This window comes from Pseudorca crassidens, chromosome 2 (assembly GCF_039906515.1).
Source record: "Pseudorca crassidens isolate mPseCra1 chromosome 2, mPseCra1.hap1, whole genome shotgun sequence".
Lineage (NCBI taxonomy): Eukaryota > Metazoa > Chordata > Mammalia > Artiodactyla > Delphinidae > Pseudorca > Pseudorca crassidens.
The window spans coordinates 159,306,965-159,328,578 of record NC_090297.1 but is presented as its reverse complement, the minus strand read 5'-3'; the positions used below and the strand labels follow the sequence as shown (position 1 = coordinate 159,328,578).

The window sequence follows — 21,614 nt, the reverse complement described above, 5'->3', positions numbered from 1 at the left end:
AGAGTGGATTCAAGAGAGAATGAGAGGAAAGAGGAAAAAGTAAAACTAGGCAATACTTCCTTGGAGTTTTGTAAAGGGGAGCAGCAAAACTGGATGGTTGAGAGTTGAAGAATGATATGGGGTCAAGAAAGACTAATTACAAATTACAGTGATATCTACTTTAAATTTCATGGCTAATTTATCTCCTAACAAGATTCCTTGAGGATTAAACTTTCTATTTCTTTGCATTTCCTATAATGTTTAGTACACTGCCTCAGGAATAATAACATGAAGAATAACTACTATTAATTGAAGGTTTACCACTTGCCAAGTATTATTCTAAGCATTTTATATACAATCCCTTATTTAATCAACATGACAGTCCTATATTCTAGATTAGAAAACGGAGGCTTGGAAATGTTAAATGACATGTTCATCGACTTGAAAACAGATCTATTTAACTCTACAACACCTGTTATAGATTAATTGAATTGTGTCCCCTCAAAAAAGATATGTCGAACTTCTAACTCCAAATACTACTTCAGAATGTGACCATATTTGGAAATAGGGTCATTATAGATATAATTATTTAAGATGAGGTCATACTGGAATAGGGTTGGCCCTGGTGTCCTTATAACAAGACGACATGTGAAGACACAAGAATTCTATGTGATGACAAACGCAGCAATTGGAATTATGCAGCTGCAAGCCAAGGAATGAAAAGGTTTGCCAGCAAGTGACTAGAAGCTAGGAAAGATTCCCTAGCTTTCAGAGGGAGTATGGCCCTGCCAACACTTCTAGCCTTTAGGACTGAGACAATAAATTTCTGCTGCTTTAAGTTTGTACCATTTTGTGGTACTTTGTTATGGGAGCCCTAGGAAATGAATACAACAACACATACCTTGAAAATGCATATGTAAGTTGCATAGGTATCTGCTGATTGACCAAAATGAACCTCTGAAAAAAGAATCTGAGTTTTCCATTTTGCTTTGTGAGATCCTACTTAACATTAATAGAATTTTAAAGATTAATAGAATTTTAAGTGGTAAAACAGCACCTTTATCAAAAGCACCATATATTAATACATTAAAATTATTACATCTTCATAAGCAAGATATCTATTATGAAATCTAGAATAATTTTTGCAAAATGAGAATACCTTACCCATAAAAACATCATGAATAGTGCTGTTTTGTGATAATCTTGATAGATTTCCAAATTCCGTAGGTGTTTGTAAAACTCCAGTATCTGTGAAATTATGATAATAATAGTAGATCCTATGTTTGTCCCATAGTATTAATTCTGGCGTTGCTGAATATATAAAATTTGGAATTAAAAAAGTGTCAGTAGTGACATCTAATGCAAAGTCTTGGAATACCCACTGTTTTGTATCTTCATTGTATATCACTAGGTAAATCGTTTTGATGATGTTACATGTAATGCAGTAATTTAGTAACAAGGCAAGTTCCAAAGGGTGTCCTGTATACTCAACATTGTATATAGTCAGAGTAGCAGCTGATGACATATTTAGAAGTTCTTTCAGTTCTTCAGTAGTTATTATTTTAACAAATTTAAGCAAAGCATATCCAAGATAAACCTCATTTTCTGTCCAGATTGCCATGCTGCTTCTTCTTCCTTTATTCTGTGACAAAATTGAAAATAATTAGACAATCTTTGATTTTATGGACAGTGTTAGCAGTTCCCATCTTCTAATTTGCTACATTTAAAAATAAAACAGTAACTACTAAGATTTAATTTTTATTATATTTCTGACTAATACTTCAGACCTAGAAATATATTACATGAAAATATATTACACGCAAGCATACAAATAAATTATTCCAGTGATTTTATTATTTTATATACTTTTTCTATCAGTAGAAATAATTATTCTTAATTCCCTTTTAAATCCTCAAAGATCATAAACCTTCTCTTTTCTTATGTGTTTATCCACTCTGGCCAGAAGTGCCCCTTTGACCCTGATGTTTACTGAGGTCAAGATATAAGGACACGGGCTTCCCTGGTGGTGCAGTGGTTGAGAGTCCACCTGCCGATGCAGGGGACACAGGTTCGTGCCCCGGTCCAGGAAGATCCCACATGCCGTGGAGCGGCTGGGCCCATGAGCCATGACCGCTAAGCCTGCGCATCTGAAGCCTGTGCTCCACAATGGGAGAGGCCACAACAGTGAGAGGCCCGTGTACCAGAAAAACAAAAAACAAAAAACAAAACAAAACAAAATGATATAAGGACACTTACGTAGACAGAGGAATGGATAAAGAAGATGTAGTACATATGCACAATGGAATATTACTCAGCCATTAAAAAGAATGAAATAATGCCATTGGCAGCAATACGAATGGACCTAGAGATTATCATACTGAGTGAAGTAAGTCAGAGAAAGAGAAAATATCATATGATATTGCTTATATGCGGAATCTGAAAAAAAAGATACAAATGAACTTATTTACAAAACAGAAACAGACTCACAGATTTAGAGAAAAAACTTATGGTTACCAGGGGGGAAGCATAGCGGGGAGGGATAGTTATGGAGTTTGGGATTGACATGTACACACTGCTATATTTAAAATAAATAACCAACAAGGAAAAAAAATTATAAGGATACTTCAAACATTATTTTTGGAATTCAAACTTCCTTGGCTAAAGAGAAGAGAGAACTTAAAACCTGAGAGAAAACAATACTACCATTTTATGGACACTGTTAGAGAGGAAGGCCATGCACAGACTACTATGTTTGAAATTCAGTGGAAGTAATTTCATTTAGGGAGTCAAGGTCTCCCTTTCCCCCTGTCTCCCGTCCCCAACTGTTTCTAATTCTTAAAGATTTTTACTTAAAGTGTAGCTTCTTTGTCCATGACAATCAACAGGAGTCTTTTGTGCACATCTTGTCTCCCTAAATAAATTTGTACATTTATTTAATGTACAAATATTTAGTCTATACTCAAACAGGATGTAGACAGAAATCGAACTGATAATTTAAAAAAAGAGACCATTTGGGGTAAAAAGACATTTTACCAAACGAAGATTCAATGTAAAGCTTAGAACTTCTGTTGCTAAAAATGAGTGTGAAACAATTCTCAAAAGGGAAATAGATTAGAAACAAAATGATGAGCCCTTTATAGAAAAGACACAGCTATTCTCACTATTCTTGGCAGAGGGATGGGAAGGGGAATTTGTCATAAACACGATAGATGGGAATTCCAATTAGCCCCAGCCATGGAATGAGATTTCACCCACCCAAAACTCTTTCCTATAGATCTTCAATTAGTGCTTGGGTATAGTAAGCCAAGGTCTTGGGGCAAAGCAGGAAAGCTGAGTAATCCCTCTGATGCAGTCAGGGTCTCTCCCAAATATAAAGCAGTAACCTCTTGAAGATGGGGAGGGGGCAGGCAGCAAGGCAGCAAAGTAGCAAAGTTGAGAGAAATCCATCAGCATTCTGGATGCTCAGCTACCATAGACAGGGAGTAGGATAAGAGAGCTGAGAAAAACTCTCCCTCTGAGATATGTGTGGCCTTTACTGAAAGTATAAAGCAGTCTCCATGCTAAATTGGGGTCAGGGAATCAGGAGAGAGAGATAGAGATCTCCCAAGGTAAGAAAATCCAGGGACTGATGAGAGAGGAAAGAGACATCTTCAGTGATTAAGAAAAAAAAAAAAAGCTGGCAGCTAGACTTTAGAGCAGAGATGGGTTTTCCAGGGCTTGGAAAGCTGGTGATTCAGTTGTGAAATATGAAGAGATCTCTGGAATCCTGTCAGTGCTAAGATACCAGGCATGGCAAAAAAGAAAATAGCTATGATAAAACACTGAATATCTAGTGGAAATATGAGCAAAAAGAATGCAGAGTTGGGGAATTACAGCTAAGATACATAAATGATAAAAAGACAGAATGGAAATGCTAGAAATTAAAAATATGATACCAGGAATAAAGAAATTATTAGATGGATTTAAGAGTAAACTGAGAAAAGCAGAGGAAAAGAGCAGTGAATTTGAAGAGAGGTTAATAGCATGTAATCAAACTGAAATACAAAGAAAAAAAGCAGAGTTGAAAAAAAATTAACTGGTCATCTGAGATCTGTGGGACTATATTAACTGGTCTCATATATATGTTTTTGGAATCCAAGAAGAAGAGGAAAAAGAGAATAGTGCTGAAGCAGTATTTGAAGAAATAATGTCCAAGAACACCAAAAATTAATGAAAGACATAATCCCAGAAATCCAAGAAGTTCAACTCAACCTCAAACAGGATAAATACAAAGGAAATTACACTTAGGCACATAATAAAAGTGCTGAAAACCAAAGATAAAAGGAAAACTCTAAAGCAGCAACAAGTAAAAAGACACATTATATATTTGAGAACAGTGACATGAATAATGACTCACTTCTTACCAAAAATGATGAAAGCCATAAGATAACAGAATGATGTCTTTATAAATTGCTTTTAAAACAATTGAAAAACAACAAAAACCACCTGTCATCCTATAATTCTGTATTCGGTGGAAAATGTCCTTCAAAAATGAAGGAAAAAAATAGACACTTTGATACAGACAAATGCTGAGAGAACATGCAATACAAGAAATTTTAAAGACGTTCTTCAGGTTGAAGGGAAATGAAACCAGGAGGAACACTGGATGTACAGACAGAAATAAAGTGCACACGGGAAGGTATATATAAAAAACTTATTTTGCTATCAGTTTATATCTATATATCTTTATCACAATTGACTTTTTAAAGCAAAAATATTAACACGGTATTTTGGGATTTATAGCATATTTAGAAATAAATATGAGACCAGAGTACAAAGGATGGGTGGGGTATAAATGGAGTTGTATTGTTATAAGGTTTTTACACTGTTGTGAAGTAAATTTTCTTTAAATTTAGATTCTGATAAATTAAAGATGATTATTGTAAAGTGAAGTGCAACTACTAAAAAATAATTTTGAATTAAAAAGAAATCAATATAGGAGACAACATAGAAATACTGAAAATACATGATTCATCCAGAAGAAGACAAGAAACAAAGGAACAAAGAACAAGAGGCATTAATAGAAAACAAATGCCAAGATGGCAGACTTAACCCCAACCTTAGCAATAGTTATATTAAACTTAAGTGAACTAGCTATTAAAATTTGAAGGCAGATATTGTCACACTGGAGAAAAAGCAAGACCCTATATGCAGTTTACAAGAAATATAAAGTCACAGACAGGTTGATAGTAAAATAATAGAAAAACTTACATCATATAAGCATGAAACATAAGAAAGCTAGTGCAGCTATATTATTATATATAAATAAAACCAAATGAAATATCACTTCACACCTGCTAAAAGAGTTTAAATAATAATGACTGGACACACTAAAGGTTGGTGAGATGTGGAAGTAAATGAAAAAAGGCAGCTATAAATATTTTATAATGTCTTAATTACTATAGCTTTATAATAAATTTTGATACATGCTAGAAGAATTCCTTTGCCCCAACCCCCTCCTAACTCTCAGCCCTTTACTCCATCATATACCTTTTAGAATCATTTTCTGATTTCCACAAAGGAACATTGCATCAAATCTATAGATAAGTTTAGGAAGGATCTAAAAATTTTAAAATATTCTGCATTCCAACAAAGATCTCACACATTTTTTAGTGGCATTTATTTCTAGGTAAGTTTTTTGTTCTACCCTGGATTGCCATATGACTTTTAGAATCAACTTCTCAATTTCTATAAAAGCCCTCTAGGATTTTAATTGAAGTTGTGCTGCATTTCTCAAGAATTGACATTTTAACAATATTGAGTTTTTTCCACCTATGAACATGATACATTTCCCCATGTAAGTCTTTTACTTCGCTCAATAATGTATATAGTTTTTAAGTGTATATATTTGCACATCTTTTGTCAGATTTAGCCCTAAGTATTTAATACTTTTGAGTCTATTTTAAACAGTATTTTAAAAAATTTCCATTTATGATTGTTCATTTATATGTTTATATATTTCATATACAAAATTAACTTGTTATATTTCATATAAAAATGTAATTGATTTTTATACATTGATCGTGTATACTGAAATCTGGTAAACACACTTATTAGCCCTGATAGCTTTTTGAAAAATAGATTTCATAAGCTTTTCTATATCTAATAATGTTTGAATAAAGACACTTTCCTTTTCAATACAGATTCCTTTTACTTGTTTCTTAACTCACTGCACCTGTTAGAACTGTCAGTACAATGTTGAATAGAAGTGGTGTGGGTAAACATTCTCACCTTGTTCTTTATTTTAAGCAAGAAAGGGAAGAAAGAAACAAAGGAACAAATGGTGTTAATAGAAAACAAATACCAAATGGTAAGTTTAACCAACAACAGCAATAATTACATTAAATCTGAGCAGACTGAATAGTCTTTTACCATTATACAATGCTATCTTAAGGTTTTTCATAAAGATTCCTTGTTAAGTTGAGAAAGTTCTCTTTTATTCTTAATTTGCTGATTTTTAAAATCAATTGTGTATATTGGATTTTGTCAAATGCTTTTATGCACCTATTGAGGTGATCATATAGGTTTTCTTTTGTTATTTTCTAATAAGGTGAATTACATTGATTGACTTTCTATTGTAAATCACTCTTTCATTCCTAAGATAAATCCTACTTGGTCATGATATATTTTCCTTTTTATATATATTTGGATCTGGTTTACTAAAACTTTGTTTATAACTTTTAAATCTTTGTTTATAAGAGATATTGGTATGCAGTTTTATATTCTTGTAATGTGTTATTTATTCTTGGTTGTGGTATCACATAATGCTGGCCTCATAGAATAAATTAGGAAGTGTCCCACACCCCCTTCAATTTTCTGAAAGAGTTTAGAAATGGTGTCATTTATTTTAAAAATATATAATTCAATGGTGAAATATTCTTTGTCTAAAGTTTTATTTGTGGGAAGGTTTTTAAATAACAAATTAAATTTCTTTCATTGATATAGGGGTATTCATGTTACCTATTCGTCTTAGGGAAGCTTTGGTAGTTTGTGTAAATTTGTTTTAACTTTGTATTTAAAGTTGTTTAACTTGGCCTCACTGTGAAACAGGTTGGCACCAGCAAAGAACCCACCTGATCCATGTAGATAGCTACACAGAAACCCAGCCCTGTCCTCCAATGGGCTGCAGAAGCTCCATACCCATTGGGCCACACAGCCAACTGAGCAGGAAGCCTACCCTGCTCTCCAGTGGGCCCACAGCCACCACCCAAAGAGCAGCCTCACAGCCAACTTGGTGAGGTCCCAGCCCCACTGACCAGCACACTCACAGTAGTCAGCCCCACCAAAACAGAAATGTGTATTCAGCCTACATCAGGGCTACCACTAAAGCATATAGTTCTGGTGAACAGAGGGGTGTGCTGCTGGGTCCCATAGAATGTCTCCTACATAAAGCCACTTCTATAAGATCAGGAAACATAACTGACCTACCTAACAAATAGAAGTAAACAACAAAGAATTGGGAAAATGAGACAGAAGAATATGTTCCAAATGAAGAAACATAGCAAAATCCCGAAATAAAATGAAGTGAAGTGGAGATAAGCAATATATCTGATAAAGTGTTCAAGATAATGAATATAAAATGTTCAATGAATTTGGGAGATGAATGAATGAACACAGTAAGAATTTCAACAGAGTTACAAAATATAAAAAAGAACCAAACAGAGCAGAAGAATACAATAGCTGAAATTAAAAAATAGCCTAGAAGGAATCAACAGTAGATTAGATGATACAGAGGAACAAATCAGTGATCAGGGACAGAGTAGTGAAAACCACATGAACTGAACAGAAGAAAGAAAAGAATTTTAAAATGAGGATACTTTAAGAGACCTCTTGGACAACATCAAGCATACTAACACTTGCATTATTGGGGAGAAGAGAGAAGGGAGGAGAAGAGAGAAAGAAAGAGGCAGAGAATTTTTGAAGAAATAAGAGCAGAAACCTTCACTAACCTGAGAAAAGAAACAGACATTCAGGTCCAGGAAGCACAGAGAGTCCCAAACAAGATGAAGAGCAAGACAAGGTATAATTAAAATGACAAAAAATTAAAGATAAAGAGAGCATCTTAAAAGCAGCAAGAGAAAAGCAACTAGTTATATACAAGGAACTACCATAAGAGAATTACCTGACTTTTCAGGATAAATGCTACAGGTCAGAAGGGAGCGGCACAATATACTGAAAGAGATGAAAGAAAAAAATGTACAACCAAAAATACCTGGCAAGGCTATAATTTAGATTTGAAGGAGGAATAGACTTTTACAGACAAACAAAAGATAAAAGTGTTCAGCACCACTAAACTGGCTTTATAAGAAATGTTAAACAAACTTATCTAAATGGAAAAGAAAAGGCTACAACTAGAAATATAAAAATTGTAAAAGGATAAATCTCACTGGTAGAGGCAAACATACAGTAAAGATAGCCAGCCACTTATAAAGCTATTAGGAAGGTTTAAAGATAAAAGTAGAAAAATAATCTATATCCACAATAGGTAGTTAAGGGATACATAAACAAAAAGATGTAAAAAAGATTTCAAAAAAATTTAAAAAAAGGGGGTGGGTAAAAAGGTAGGTTGGTTAGAATGTGCTCAATTTTAGACCATCAACTTAAAATAATCACACATCTATATATAGGTTGTTATATATGAACGTCATGGTAACTGCAAACCAAAAACCTATAATAGATAAACACATAAAAGGAATACAAACATAACACTAAAGATAGTCATCAAATCATAAGTAAAGTGAACAAAAGAAGAAGAAAGGAACAAAAAAGAACTACAAAAACAAACGGAAAACAACAAAATGGCAGTAAGTACATACCTATCAATATTATGTAAATGGACTAAATGCTCCAATCAAAAGACATAGAGTAGCTAAATGAATACAAAAACAAGGCCCATATATAAGCTATTTACAAGAGACTCACTTCATATCTAAAGACACATGCAAACTGAAAGTGAGGGGATGGAAAAAGGTATTTCATTCAAATGGAAATAAAAAGAAAGTTGAGGTACAATATTTATAACAGGCAAAATAGACTTTAAAACAAAGACCATAACAAGAGACAAAGAAAGACATTACATAATGATAAAGGGATCAATCCAAGAAGAAGATATAACTATTGTCAATATATATACACCCAACGTAGGGCACCTAAATACATAAAGCAAATATTAACACACGTAAGAGAGAAACTGACAGTAATGTAATAAAAGTAGGGAATTTAAGACCTCAGTTATATCAACAGATAGATCATCTAGACAGAAAAACAATACGGAAACCCTGGCCTTAAATGATACATTAGACTATATGGAATTAATAGATATACACAAAACATTTCACCCCCAAATAGCAGAACACCCATTCTTTTCAAGTACACATAGAAAATTCCCCAGGATAGAACACAAGCTAGAGCAGAAAACAAGTCTCAATACATTGAAGAAGACTGAAATCATATCAAGCATCTTTATCAATCACAATGGTATGAGACTAGAAATCAATTATAATTAAAACAAAACTGTAAAAGCCACAAACACATGGAGTCTAAACAACATGGTATTAAACAACCAATGGGTTGAAGAAACAAAAGAGAAAATAAAAAATCTGGATACAAAAGAAAACAAAAACACAATGATCCAAAATCTATGGGATACAGCAAAAGCAGTTCTAAGAGGGAACTTTATAGTGATACAAGCCTACCTTTGGAAACAAGGAAAATCTCAAATGATCTAACTTTACACCTAAAAGAACTAGAAAAAGAAGAATAAACAAAGCCCAAAGTTTGTAGAAGGAAAGAAATAATGAAGATCAGGGCATAAATAAATAAAATCAGAGACTAAAAAAGCAATAGAAAAGATCAATGAAACTAAGAGTTAGCTCTCTGAAAAGATAAACAAAATTGATAAACCTTTAGCCAGACTCATCAAGAAAACAACCAGATAGCCTAAATCAATAAAATCAGAAACAAAAGAGAAGTGACAACTGATACCACAGAAATAAAAAGGAGCATAAGAGATTACTATTAACAATTACACACCAATGGAATGGACAATATAGAAAAATTGGTTATACTCCTAGAACTTAACAACTACCCAAGAATGAATCAGGAACAATGTATAAACAGACCAATTACCAGTAATTAACTTGAATCAGTAATTTAAAAACCTCCTAATAAACAAAAAATATTACATGTGAATTTTATCAAAATTTAAAGAAAAGTTAACATCTGTCTTTCTAAAATTATTCCAAAAAATTGAAGAAGAAGGAATGGTTCTGAAATCATTCCAAAGGTTGCATTACATGGATACCAGAAACCAAAGACACCATACAAAAAGAAAATTAGTGACTAATGTCACTAAATCAGTGACTAATGTCACTGATAAACATAGATGCAAAATTCCTCAACAAAATATTAGCAAACCAAATGCAGTAATACATTAAAAGGATCATACACCATGATCAAGTGGGATTAATCCAGGAATGCAAAAATGGTTCAATATTCAGAAATCAATTGATGTGGTATACTACATTAACAAACTGAAGAATAAAAATTATATTATGATCATCTCAATAGATGCAGAAAAAGCTTTTGACAAAATTCAGCATACTTTCATGATAAAAACTCTTAACGAAGTAGGTATACAGGGAACATACCTCAACATAATAAACAGCATGTATGACAAACCCACAGCCAACACCAAACTAACAATGAAAAGCTAAAAGCATTTCTTCTAAGATCAAGAATGAGACAAGGATGTCCACTCTCACAACTTTTATTTAACCTAGTAATGGAAGCCATGGCAATCAAATATGAAAAAGAAATAGAAAGAATCCAAATTGGAAAGGAAGAAGTAAAACTGTCACTGCTTACAGGTGACATGAAACTATACATAGAAAATCCTATAGACTACTAACTCCAACAAACAAACAAACAAACAAACAACCCCCCCAAAAAACACCAGAAAACAAAAACCATTACAACTAATAAATGAATTCAGTAAAGTTGCAGGAAGCAAAATTAATATAAAGAAACCTGTTGCTTTTCTATACACTAATAATGAACTATCAGAAAGAGAAATTAAGAAAACAATCCCATTTACAATTGCATAAAAAGATTAAATATCTAGGAATAAATCTAACCAAAAAGGTCAAGACTTGAAAAATATTAGACATTGATGAAAGAACTTGAAGACAACACAAAAACTGGAAAGATATACCATGCTTATGGACTGGAAGAATTAATGTTGTTAAAATGACCATATTATTCAAGGCAATATATAGATTCAACTCAATCCATATCAAAATACCAATGGCTAACACAACATTGTAAGTCAGCTCAATAAAATTTTAAAAAGATATTTAAAAGAATACCAATGGCATTTTTTTACAGAACAAGTAATTCTAAAATTTGTATGAAAATACAAAGTACCCCAAAAAGCCAAAACAATCATAAGAACAAAGCTGGAGGAACTATGCTCCCTGATTTCAAACACTACTACATAGATACAGTCATCAAAACAGTATGGTACTTGCCCAAAAACAGACACAGAGATTAACAGAACAGAATAGAGGACACCAAAATAACCTACACTTATATGATCAATTAATCTAAGACACAGGAGACAAGAATATATAATGGGGAAAAGACAGTCTCTTCAGTAAATGGTGTTGGCAAAACTGGACAGCAACATAAAAAAAAAATCAAACACACATACAATCTCATACCACATATAAAAATAAACCCAAAATGGATGAACATTTAAATATAAGACCAGAAACTGTAAAAGTCCTAGAAGAAAACACAGTCAGTATGCTCTATGACATGGATTTTATTTTGGGGGATCTGTCTCCTCAGGCAAGGGCAACAAAAACAAAAGCAAACAAATTGTACTACATCAAACTAAAAAGCTTTTGCACAGTAAAGAAAACTATCAACAAAAGTAAAATGCAGCCTACTGAATAGGAGATGTTTGCATATTATATATCCAATAAGGGATTAATATCCAAAATATGTAAAGAAATCATACAACTCAACATCATAAAACAAATAACTAAAAAATGGGCAGAGAACCTGATTAGACATTTTTCCAAGGAAGACATACAGATGGCCAACAGACACATGAAAGATGCTCAGCATCACTAATCATAAGGGAAATGCAAATTAATACCAAAATGAGATAACACCTCATAACTGTCAGAATGGCTATAGTTTAAAAGACAACAATAAGTGTTGGTGAGGATGTGGAGAAAAGGGAACCTTGTGTAGTGTTGGCAGCATTGTAAATTGGTGAAGTTACTATGGAAAATAGTATAGAGGTTCTAAAAAAGTTAAAAATAGTACTGCAATATGATCCAGAAATTTCACTTCTGGGTATTTACACAAAGAAAACAAAACCACTAATTTGAAAAGATATATACACACCAATGTTCATTGCAGCATTATTTGTAATAGTCAAGAATTGAAAGCAGTTTAAGTGTCCATGGATAGATGAATAGATAAAAAATATGTGATATAATCATAAAATAATATAATGGAAAATTGCTCTGCCATAAACAGAATGAAATCTTGCTATGTGTGAAACATGGTTGCATCTAGAGGGTATGCTAAGTGAAATAAATCAGATTAAGATAAATACTGTATGATCTTACTTATGTGTGAAATCTAAAAAACAAAACAAACACACACACCAAAATAGAAATAGACACATAAGTACAGAGAACAAACTGGTAGTTCCGGGGTGTGGGTCGAGGAGGGGGGACTATGAAACAGATTAAGGGGGTTAGGAGGTACAAACCTTTGGTTATAAAATAAATAAGTCACAGGGGTGTAACAGATAGCATAAAGAATGTGGTCAATAATATTGTAATAACTTGTATGGGGACAGATGGTTAGTTACTAGACTTATTGTGGTGATCATCTCATAATGTATGCAAATGTCAAATCACTAAGTAGTACACCTGAAAGTAACATAATATTGTACATTGATTATATTTCAACTTAAAAAAATTGTTTAAAACACTTTTTTAAAATTAATTTTTATTGGAGTATAGTTGCATTACAATGTTGTGTTAGTTTCTGCTGTACAGCAAAGTGAATCAGCTATATATATAAATATATCCCCTCCTTTCTGGATTTCCTTCCCATTTAGGTCACCAAAGAGCAATGAGTAGAGTTCCCTGTGCTATACAGTAGATTCTCATTAGTTATCTATTTTATACATAGTAGTGTATATATGTCAATCCCAATCTCCCAATTCATCCACTCCCACTTCCCCTCTTTGTGTCCATATGTTTGTTCTCTATGTCTGTGTCTCTATTTCTGTTTGTAAATTGGTTAATCTGTACAAATTTTCTAGATTCCACACATATGCATTAATATAGGATATTTTGTTTCTCTCTTTTTGACTTACTTCACTCTGTATGACAGTCTCTAGGTCCATCCACGTCTCTGCAAATGGCATAATTTTGTTCCTTCTTATGGCTGAGTAATATTCCATTGTACACATGTACCACATCTTCTTTATCCATTCCTCTGTTGATGGACATTTAGGTTGCTTCTGTGTCCTGGCTATTGTAAATAGTGTTGCGATGAACACTGGGGTGCATGTATCTTTTTGAATTATGGTTTTCTCAGGGTATATGCCCAGTAGTGGGATTGCTGGGTCATATGGTAGTACTATTTTTAGTTTTCTTAAGGAACCTCCATACTGTTCTCCATAGTGGCTGTATCAATTTACTTTCCCACCAAGAGTGCAAGAGAATTCCCTTTTCTCCACACTCTCTCCAGCATTTGTTGTTTGTAGATTTCCTGATGATGCCCATCTGACTTGTACCTCATTGTAGTTTTTCTTTGCATTTCTCTAATAATTAGTGATGTTGAGCATCTTTTCATGTGCCTCTTGGCCATCTGTATGTCTTCTTTGGAGAAATGTATATTTAGGTCTTCTGCCCATTTTCTAATTGGCTTGTTTGTTTTTCTGATATTGAGCTGTTTGTATATTTTGGAGATTAATACCTTGTCAGTTTCTTCATTTGCAAATATTTTCTACCATTCAGAGGGTTTTCTTTTCGTCTTGTTTGTGGTTTCCTTTGCTGTGCAAAAGCTTTTAAGTTTCATTAGGTCCCATTTGTTTATTTTTGTTTTTATTTTCTTTATTCTAGGAGATGGGTCAAAAAAGACCTTGCTGTGATTTATGGCAAAGAGTGTTCTGCCTACGTTTTCTAGGAGTTTTATAGTGTCTGGCCATACATTTAGGTCATTAATCCATTTTGAGTTTATTTTTGTGTATGGTGTTAGGCAGTGTTCTAATTTCATTCTTTTACATGTAACTGTCCAATTTTCCCAGCACCACTTACTGAAGAGACTGTCTTTTTTCCATTGTATATTCTTGCCTCCTTTGTCATAGATTAGGTGACCATATGTGTGTGGGTTTATCTCTGGGCTTTCTACTCTGTTCCATTGATTTACATATCTGTTTTTGTGCCAGTACCATACTGTCTTGATTACTGTAGCTTTGTAGTATAGCCTGAAAAACATTTTTTCTTACCTTAAAATAGCAGTAGACTTGGTAGTTAGTCCACTTCTCTCAATCCTAATATTGGTAATTTGTGGCTTTTAAAAAAATCTTTAGTCAGTCTAGATGAAAGGATAAAGAAGATGTGGTACATATATTCAATGGAATATTACTCAGCCATAAAAAGGAATGAAATTGGATCATTTGTAGAGACATGGATGGACCTAGAGACTGTCATACAGAGTGAAGTAAGTCAGAAACAGAAAAACAAATATCGTATATTAATGCATACATGTGGAATCTAGAAAAATGGGAGAGATGAACTGCTTTGCAAGGCAGAAATAGAGACACAGATGTAGAGAACAAACGTATGGACACCAAGGGGGAAAGCAGGGGGTGGGGTGGTGGTGGTGGGACGGATTGGGAGATTGGGATTGAGATACATACACTAATATGTGTAAAATAGATAATGAATAAGAACCTGCTGTAGAAAAAAATAAAATAAAATTCCAAAATAAAAAAGGAGCCTGTGTGCTGCAACTAAGACTCAGTGCAACCAAATAAAACAAACAAAACAAACAAACATAAATAAATTTCCTCAGCAAATGAAAAAAAAATCTTTAGTCAGTCTGGGTAAATAGTTATCAATTTTGTCGATCTCAAATAATCAGCATTTGGTTTCCCTGATTTTCTCTGCAGTTTCTGTTTTCTATGGCATTAATTTACACAATGATTTTTTCTATTTCCTTTCTTCTGTTACTTTTGGTTTAATTTGTGCATCTTTTTGCTATTTTATTAATGTGGAAGTAGAGATCATTGATTTGAGACATATCTCCTTTTCTAATACAGGGGAGTAATACTATAAACTTCCATCTAAATAGCGCTTTAGTACCGTACTGCCAATTTTGACATGTACTGTTATCATTTTCTTTCAGTTCAAAACACTTTCTAATTACTTTTTAAGAATTGTCTTTTGACTCATTGATTATTTAGAAGTGTGTCAATTTACTAATTTTTTTGATATTGCAGATATCCTTTTGCCATGGTTGCTAATTTAATTCCATTGTTGTCAGAGAACACAAACCTTGTATGATCTGAATACTTTTAAACATATCTTGACTTGTTTTATGGCCTAAAACAATGATCTATCTTGGTAAATGTTCCATATGTAATTGAGAAGAATGCATATTTTGCTGCTTTTCTGAGTATTTTGACATGTTCTATTAATTTCAATTTGACCCAGATGGTTTAGTGTTGTACAAGTCTTCTACTCACTTACTGATTCTCTATTTGTTCAAATTCATTACTAAGAAGTATTAAAGCATTTGATTATAACTGTGGTTTTATCTGTTTATCCTTGAAGTTCTACTTTTTGCTACATATATTTGAAGCTCTATAATTATGTTCATAATCATTTATGATTTTTATGTGTTTGTGATGAACTGACACTATAGCTATTGTGAGATGACCCTCTTTAACAGTGGTAATATTCTTTGCTCTGAAATATACTTTTATATTAATACAAATACCCTGGCTTTCTTTTAAATGATGTTATCATGTATACTTTTGTCTATCCTTTTATTTTATTGATTTATGTATTATTTTAAAAATTTTTAATTTTGTATTATTTTAACATATTTATTGGAGTATAATTGTTTTAAAATGGTGTGCTAGTGTCTGTTTTATAACAAAGGGAATCAGCTATACATATACATATATTCCCATATCTCTTCCCTCTTGCAACTCCCTTCCTCTGATCCTCCCTATCCCACCCCTCCAGGTGGTCACAAAGCACGGAGCTGATCTCCCTGTGCTATGTGGCTTCTTCCCACTAGCTATCAGTTTTACATTTGGTAGTGTATATATATATATACATGCCATTCTCTCACTTTCTCCCAGCTTACTCTTGACCTCACCGGGTCCTCAAGTCCATTCTCTAGTAGGTCTGCATCTTTATTCCCGTACTGCCTCTAGATTCTTTATGACTTTTTTTTTTTTTTAAATTCCAGATATATGTGTTAGGGTACAGTATTTGTTTTCTTCTTTTTGACTTACTTCACTCTCTGTGACAGACTCTAGGTCCATCCACCTCACTACAAATAATTCAATTTCATCTCTTTTTATGGCTGAGTAATATTCCATTGTATATATGGGCCACATCTTCTTTAACCATTCACCTATCGATGGGCACTTAGGTTGCTTCCATGTCCTGGCTATTGTAAACAGAGCTGCAATGAACATTGTGGTATATGACTCTTTTTGAATTATGGTTTTCTCAGGGTATATGCCTAGTAGTGGGATTGCTGGGTCATATGGTAGTTCTATTTGTAGATTTTTAAGGAACCTCCATACTGTTCTCCATAGTGGCTGTATCAATTTATATTCCCACCAACAGTGCAAGAGGGTTCCCTTTTCTCCACACCCTCTCCAGCATTTATTGTTTGTAGATTTTTTCATGATGGCCATTTGGACTGGTGTGAGGTGATAGCTCATTGTAGTTTTGATTTACATTTCTCTAATGATTAATGATGTTGAGCATTCTTTCATGTGTTTGTTGGCAATATGTATGTTTTTGGAGAAATGTCTATTTAGGTATTCTGTCCATTTTTGGATTGGGTTGTTTGTTTTTTTGCTATTGAGCTGCATGAGCTTCTTGTAAATTTTGGACATTAATCTTTTGTCAGTGGCATCATTTGCAAATATTTTCTCCCATTCTGAGGGTTCTCTTTTCGTCTTCTTTATGGTTTCCTTTGCTGTGCAAAAGCTTTTAAGTTTCATTAGGTCCCATTTGTTTATTTTTGCTTTTATTTCCATTACTCTAGGAGGGTAATGGGCCAAAAATGATCTTGCTGTGATTTATGTCATAAGTGTTCTGCCAATGTTTTCCTCTATAAGTTTTATAGTGTCTGGCCTTACATTTAGGTCTGTAATCCATTTTGAGTTTATTTTTGTGTATGGTGTTAGGGAGTGTTCTAATTTCACTCTTTTACATGTAGCTGTCCCGTTTTCCCAGCACCACTTATTGAAGAGGATGTCTTCTCCATTGTATATTTGAGCCTCCTTTAGCAAAAATAAGGTTACCATATGTGCATGAGATTATCTCTGGGCTTTCTATTCTGTTCCACTGATCTATATTTCTGTTTTTGTGCCAGTACCATACTGTCTGGATTACTGTGGCTTTGTAATATAATCTGAAGTCAGGGAGCCTGATTCCTCCAGCTCCATTTTTCTTTGCCAAAATTGCTTTCGTTATTCGGGGTCTTTGGTGTTTCCATACAAAATGTGAAATTTTTTGTTCTAGTTCTGTGAAAAATGCCAGTGGTAGTTTGATAGGGATTGTATTGAATCTGTAGTTTGCTTTGGGTAGTAGAGTCACTTTCACAATGTTGATTGTTCCAATCCAAGAACATGGTATATCTCGCTATCTGTTTGTATCATCTTTAATTTCTTTCATCAGTGTCTTATAGTTTTCCACATACAGGTCTTTTTTCTCTTTAGGTAGGTTTATTCCTAGGTATTTTATTCCTTTTGTTGCAATGGTAACTGTGAGTGTTTCTGTAATTTTTCTTTCAGATTTTTCATCGTTAGTGTATAGGAATGCAAGAGATTTCTGTGCATTGACTTTGTATCCTGCTACTTTACCAAATTCATTGATTAGCTCTGGTAGTTTTCTGATAGTATCTTTAGGATTCTCTATGTAGAGTATCATGTCATCTGCAAACAGTGACAGTTTTACTTCTTCTTTTCTGATTTGGATTCCTTCTTTTTCTTCACTGATTGCTGTGGTTAAAACTTCCAAAACTATGTTGAATAACAGTGGTGAGAGTGGGGAACCTTGTCTTATTCCTGATCTTAGTGGAAATGGTTTCAGTTTTTCACCATTGAGGACAATGTTGGCTGTGGGTTTGTCATATATGGCCTTTATTATGTTGAGGTAAGTTCCCTCTATGCCTACTTTCTGCAGTATTTTTATTATAAATGGGTGCTGAATTTTGTCAAAGGCTTTTTCTGCATCTATTGAAATGATCATATGGTTTTTATTCTTCAATTTGTGAATATGGTGTATCACATTGATTGATTTGTGTGTATTGAAGAATACTTGCATTCCTGGGATAAAACCCACTTGATCATGGTGTATGATCATTTTAATGTGCTGTTGGATTGTGGTTGCTAGTATTTTGTTGAGGATTTTTTCGTCTATGTTGATCAGTGATATTGGCCTGTAGTTTCCTTTCTTTGTGACATCTTTGTCTGGTTCTGGTATCAGGGTGATGGAGGCCTCGTAGAAAGAGCTTGGGAATGTTCTCCCCTCTGCTATAATTTGGAAGAGATTGAGAAGGATAGGTGTTAGCTCGTCTTTTAATGTTTCATAGAATTCACCGGTGAAGCCATCTGGTCCTGGGCTTTTGTTTTTTCGAAGATTTTTAATCACAGTTTTAATTTCAGTGCTTGTGATGGGTCTGTTTATATCTTTTATTCTTCCTGGTTCAGTCTTGGAAGGTTGTGCTTTTCTAAGAATTTGTCCATTTCTTCCAGGTTGTCCATTTTATTGGCATAGAGTTACTTGTAGCAATCTCTCATGATCCTTTGTACTTCTGCAGTGTCAGTTGTTACTTCTCCTTTATCATTTCTAATTCTGTTGATTTGAGTCTTCTCCATTTTTTTCTTGATGAGTCTGGCTAATGGTTTATCAATTTTGTATATCTTCTCAAAGAACCTGCTTCTAGTTTTATTGATCTTCATTATTGGTTCCTTCATTTCTTTTTCATTTTTTTCTGATCTATCTTTATGATTCCTTTCCTTCTGCTAACATTGGGGTGTTTTTGTTCTTTTTTCTCTAGTTGTTATAAGTGTAGGTTAGGCTGTTTATTTGAGATGTTTCTTAAGGTAGGATTGTATTGCTAAATCTCCCCTCTTAGAACTGCTTTGGCTGCATCCCATAGGTTTTGGGTGGTCGTGTTTTCATTGTCATTTGTTTCTAGGTGTTTTTTGATTTCCTCTTTGATTCCTTCAGTGATCTGCCGGTTATTGAGTAGTGTATTGTTTAGCCTCCATATGTTTGTATGTTTTAAAGATTTTTTCCTGTAATTGATATCTAGCTCCATAGCGTTGTGGTTGGAAAGAATACTTAATACGATTTCAATTTTCTTAAATTACCGAGGCTTGATTTGTGACCCAAGATATGATCTATCCTGGAGAATGTTCCATGAGCACTTGAGAAGAAAGTGTATTCTGTTGTTTTTGGATGGAATGTCCAATAAATATCAATTAAGTCTATCTTGTTTAATGTATCATTTAAAGCTTGTCTTTCCTTATTTATTTTCATTTTGGATGATCTATCCATTGGTGAAAGTGGGGTGTTAAAGTCCCCTACTATGATTGTGTTACTGTCGATTTCCCCCCCCCTTTTTTTTTTTTTCTTTTTTGCGGTACGCGGGCCTCTCACTGCTGTGGTCTCTCCCGTTGCGGAGCACAGGCACTGGATGTGCAGGCTCAGCGGCCATGGCTCACGGGCCCAGCCGCTCCGCGGCATCCGGGATCCTCCCGGACCGGGGCACGAACCCGTGTCCCCTGCACTGGCAGGCGGACTCCCAACCACTGCGCCACCAGGGAAGCCCGATTTCCCCTTTTATGGCTGTTAGTATTTGCCTTATGTATTGAGGTGCTCCTATGTTGGGTGCATAAATATTTACAATTGTTATATCTTCTTCTTGGATTGATCCCTTAATCATTATATAGTGTCCTTCCTTGTCTCTTGTAATAATCTTTATTTTAAAGTCTATTTTGTCTGATATGAGAATTGTTATTCCAAATTTCTTTTGGTTTCCATTTGCATGGAATATCGTTTTCCATTTCCCTCACTTTCAGTCTGTATGTGTCCCTAGGTCTGAAGTGGGTCTATTGTAGACAGCATATATACGGGTCTTGTTTTTGTAACCATTCAGCCAGTCTATGTCTTTTGGTTGGAGCACTTAATCATTTATATTTAAGGTAATTATCGATATGTATGTTCCTATTACCATTTTCTTAATTGTTTTGGGTTTGTTATTGTAGGTCTTTTCTTTCTCTTGCGTTTCCTGCCTAGAGAATTTCCTTTAGCATTTGTTGTAAAGCTGGTTTGGTGGTGCTGAAATCTCTTAGCTTTTGCTTGTCTGTAAAGGTTTTAATTTCCTGTCGAATCTGAGTGAGATCCTTGCTGGGTAGAGTAATCTTGGTCGTAGGTTTTCCCTTTCATCACTTTAAATATGTCCTGCCACTCCCTTGTGGCTTTCAGAGTTCCTGCTGAAAGATCAGCTGTTAACCTTATGAGGATTCCCTTGTATGTTATTTGTTGTTTTTCCCTTGCTGCTTTTAATATTTTTTCTTTGTATTTAAGTTTTGATAGTTTGATTAATATGCCTTGGCGTGTTTCTCCTTGGATTTCTCCTGTATGGGGCTCTGTGCACTTCCTGGACTTGATTGACTATTTCCTTTCCCATATGAGGGAAATTTTCAACCATAATCTTTTCAAATATTTTCTCATACCCTTTTTTTTTCTCTTCTTCTTCTGGGACCCCTATAATTCGAATCTTGGTGTGTTTAATGTTGTCCCAGAGGTCTCTGAGATTATCCCTCAATTCTTTTCATTCTTTTTTCTTTATTCTGCTCTGCAGTAGTTATTGCCACTATTGTATCTTCCAGGTCACTTTTCCGTTCTTCTGCCTCAGTTATTCTGTTATTGCTTCCTTCTAGAGAATTTTAATTTTCATTTATTGTGTTTGACATCATTGTTTGTTTGCTCTTTAGTTGCTCTAGGTCCTTGTTAAACGTTTCTTGTATTTTCTCCATTCTATTTCCAAGATTGTAGGTCATCATTACTATCATTATTCTGAATTCTTTTCCAGGTAGACTGCCTATTTCCTCTTCATATGTTTGGTCTGGTGGGTTTTTACCTTGTTCCTTCATCTGCTTTGTGTTTCTCTGTCTTCTCATTTTTCTTAACTTACTGTGCTTGGGGGTCTCCTTTTCACAGGCTGCAGGTTCATAGTTCCCATTGTTTTTGGTGTCTGTCTCCAGTGACTAAGGTTGTTTCAGTGGGTTGTGTATG

The 21,614-nt window shown here is 34.1% G+C and overlaps 1 protein-coding gene across 1 annotated transcript in view; it reads right to left on the bottom strand.

Annotated features, from left to right (window-relative positions):
* The window catches only part of CATSPERE (catsper channel auxiliary subunit epsilon), a 259,066-nt gene that overhangs the window by 104,319 nt on the left and 133,133 nt on the right, over window positions 1–21,614 (bottom strand). Inside the window, exon 11 of the mRNA XM_067729520.1 lies at window positions 1,144–1,621. Within this exon, the coding sequence (XP_067585621.1) occupies window positions 1,144–1,621 (478 nt within the window). The remainder of the gene's footprint in view (window positions 1–1,143; window positions 1,622–21,614) is intronic.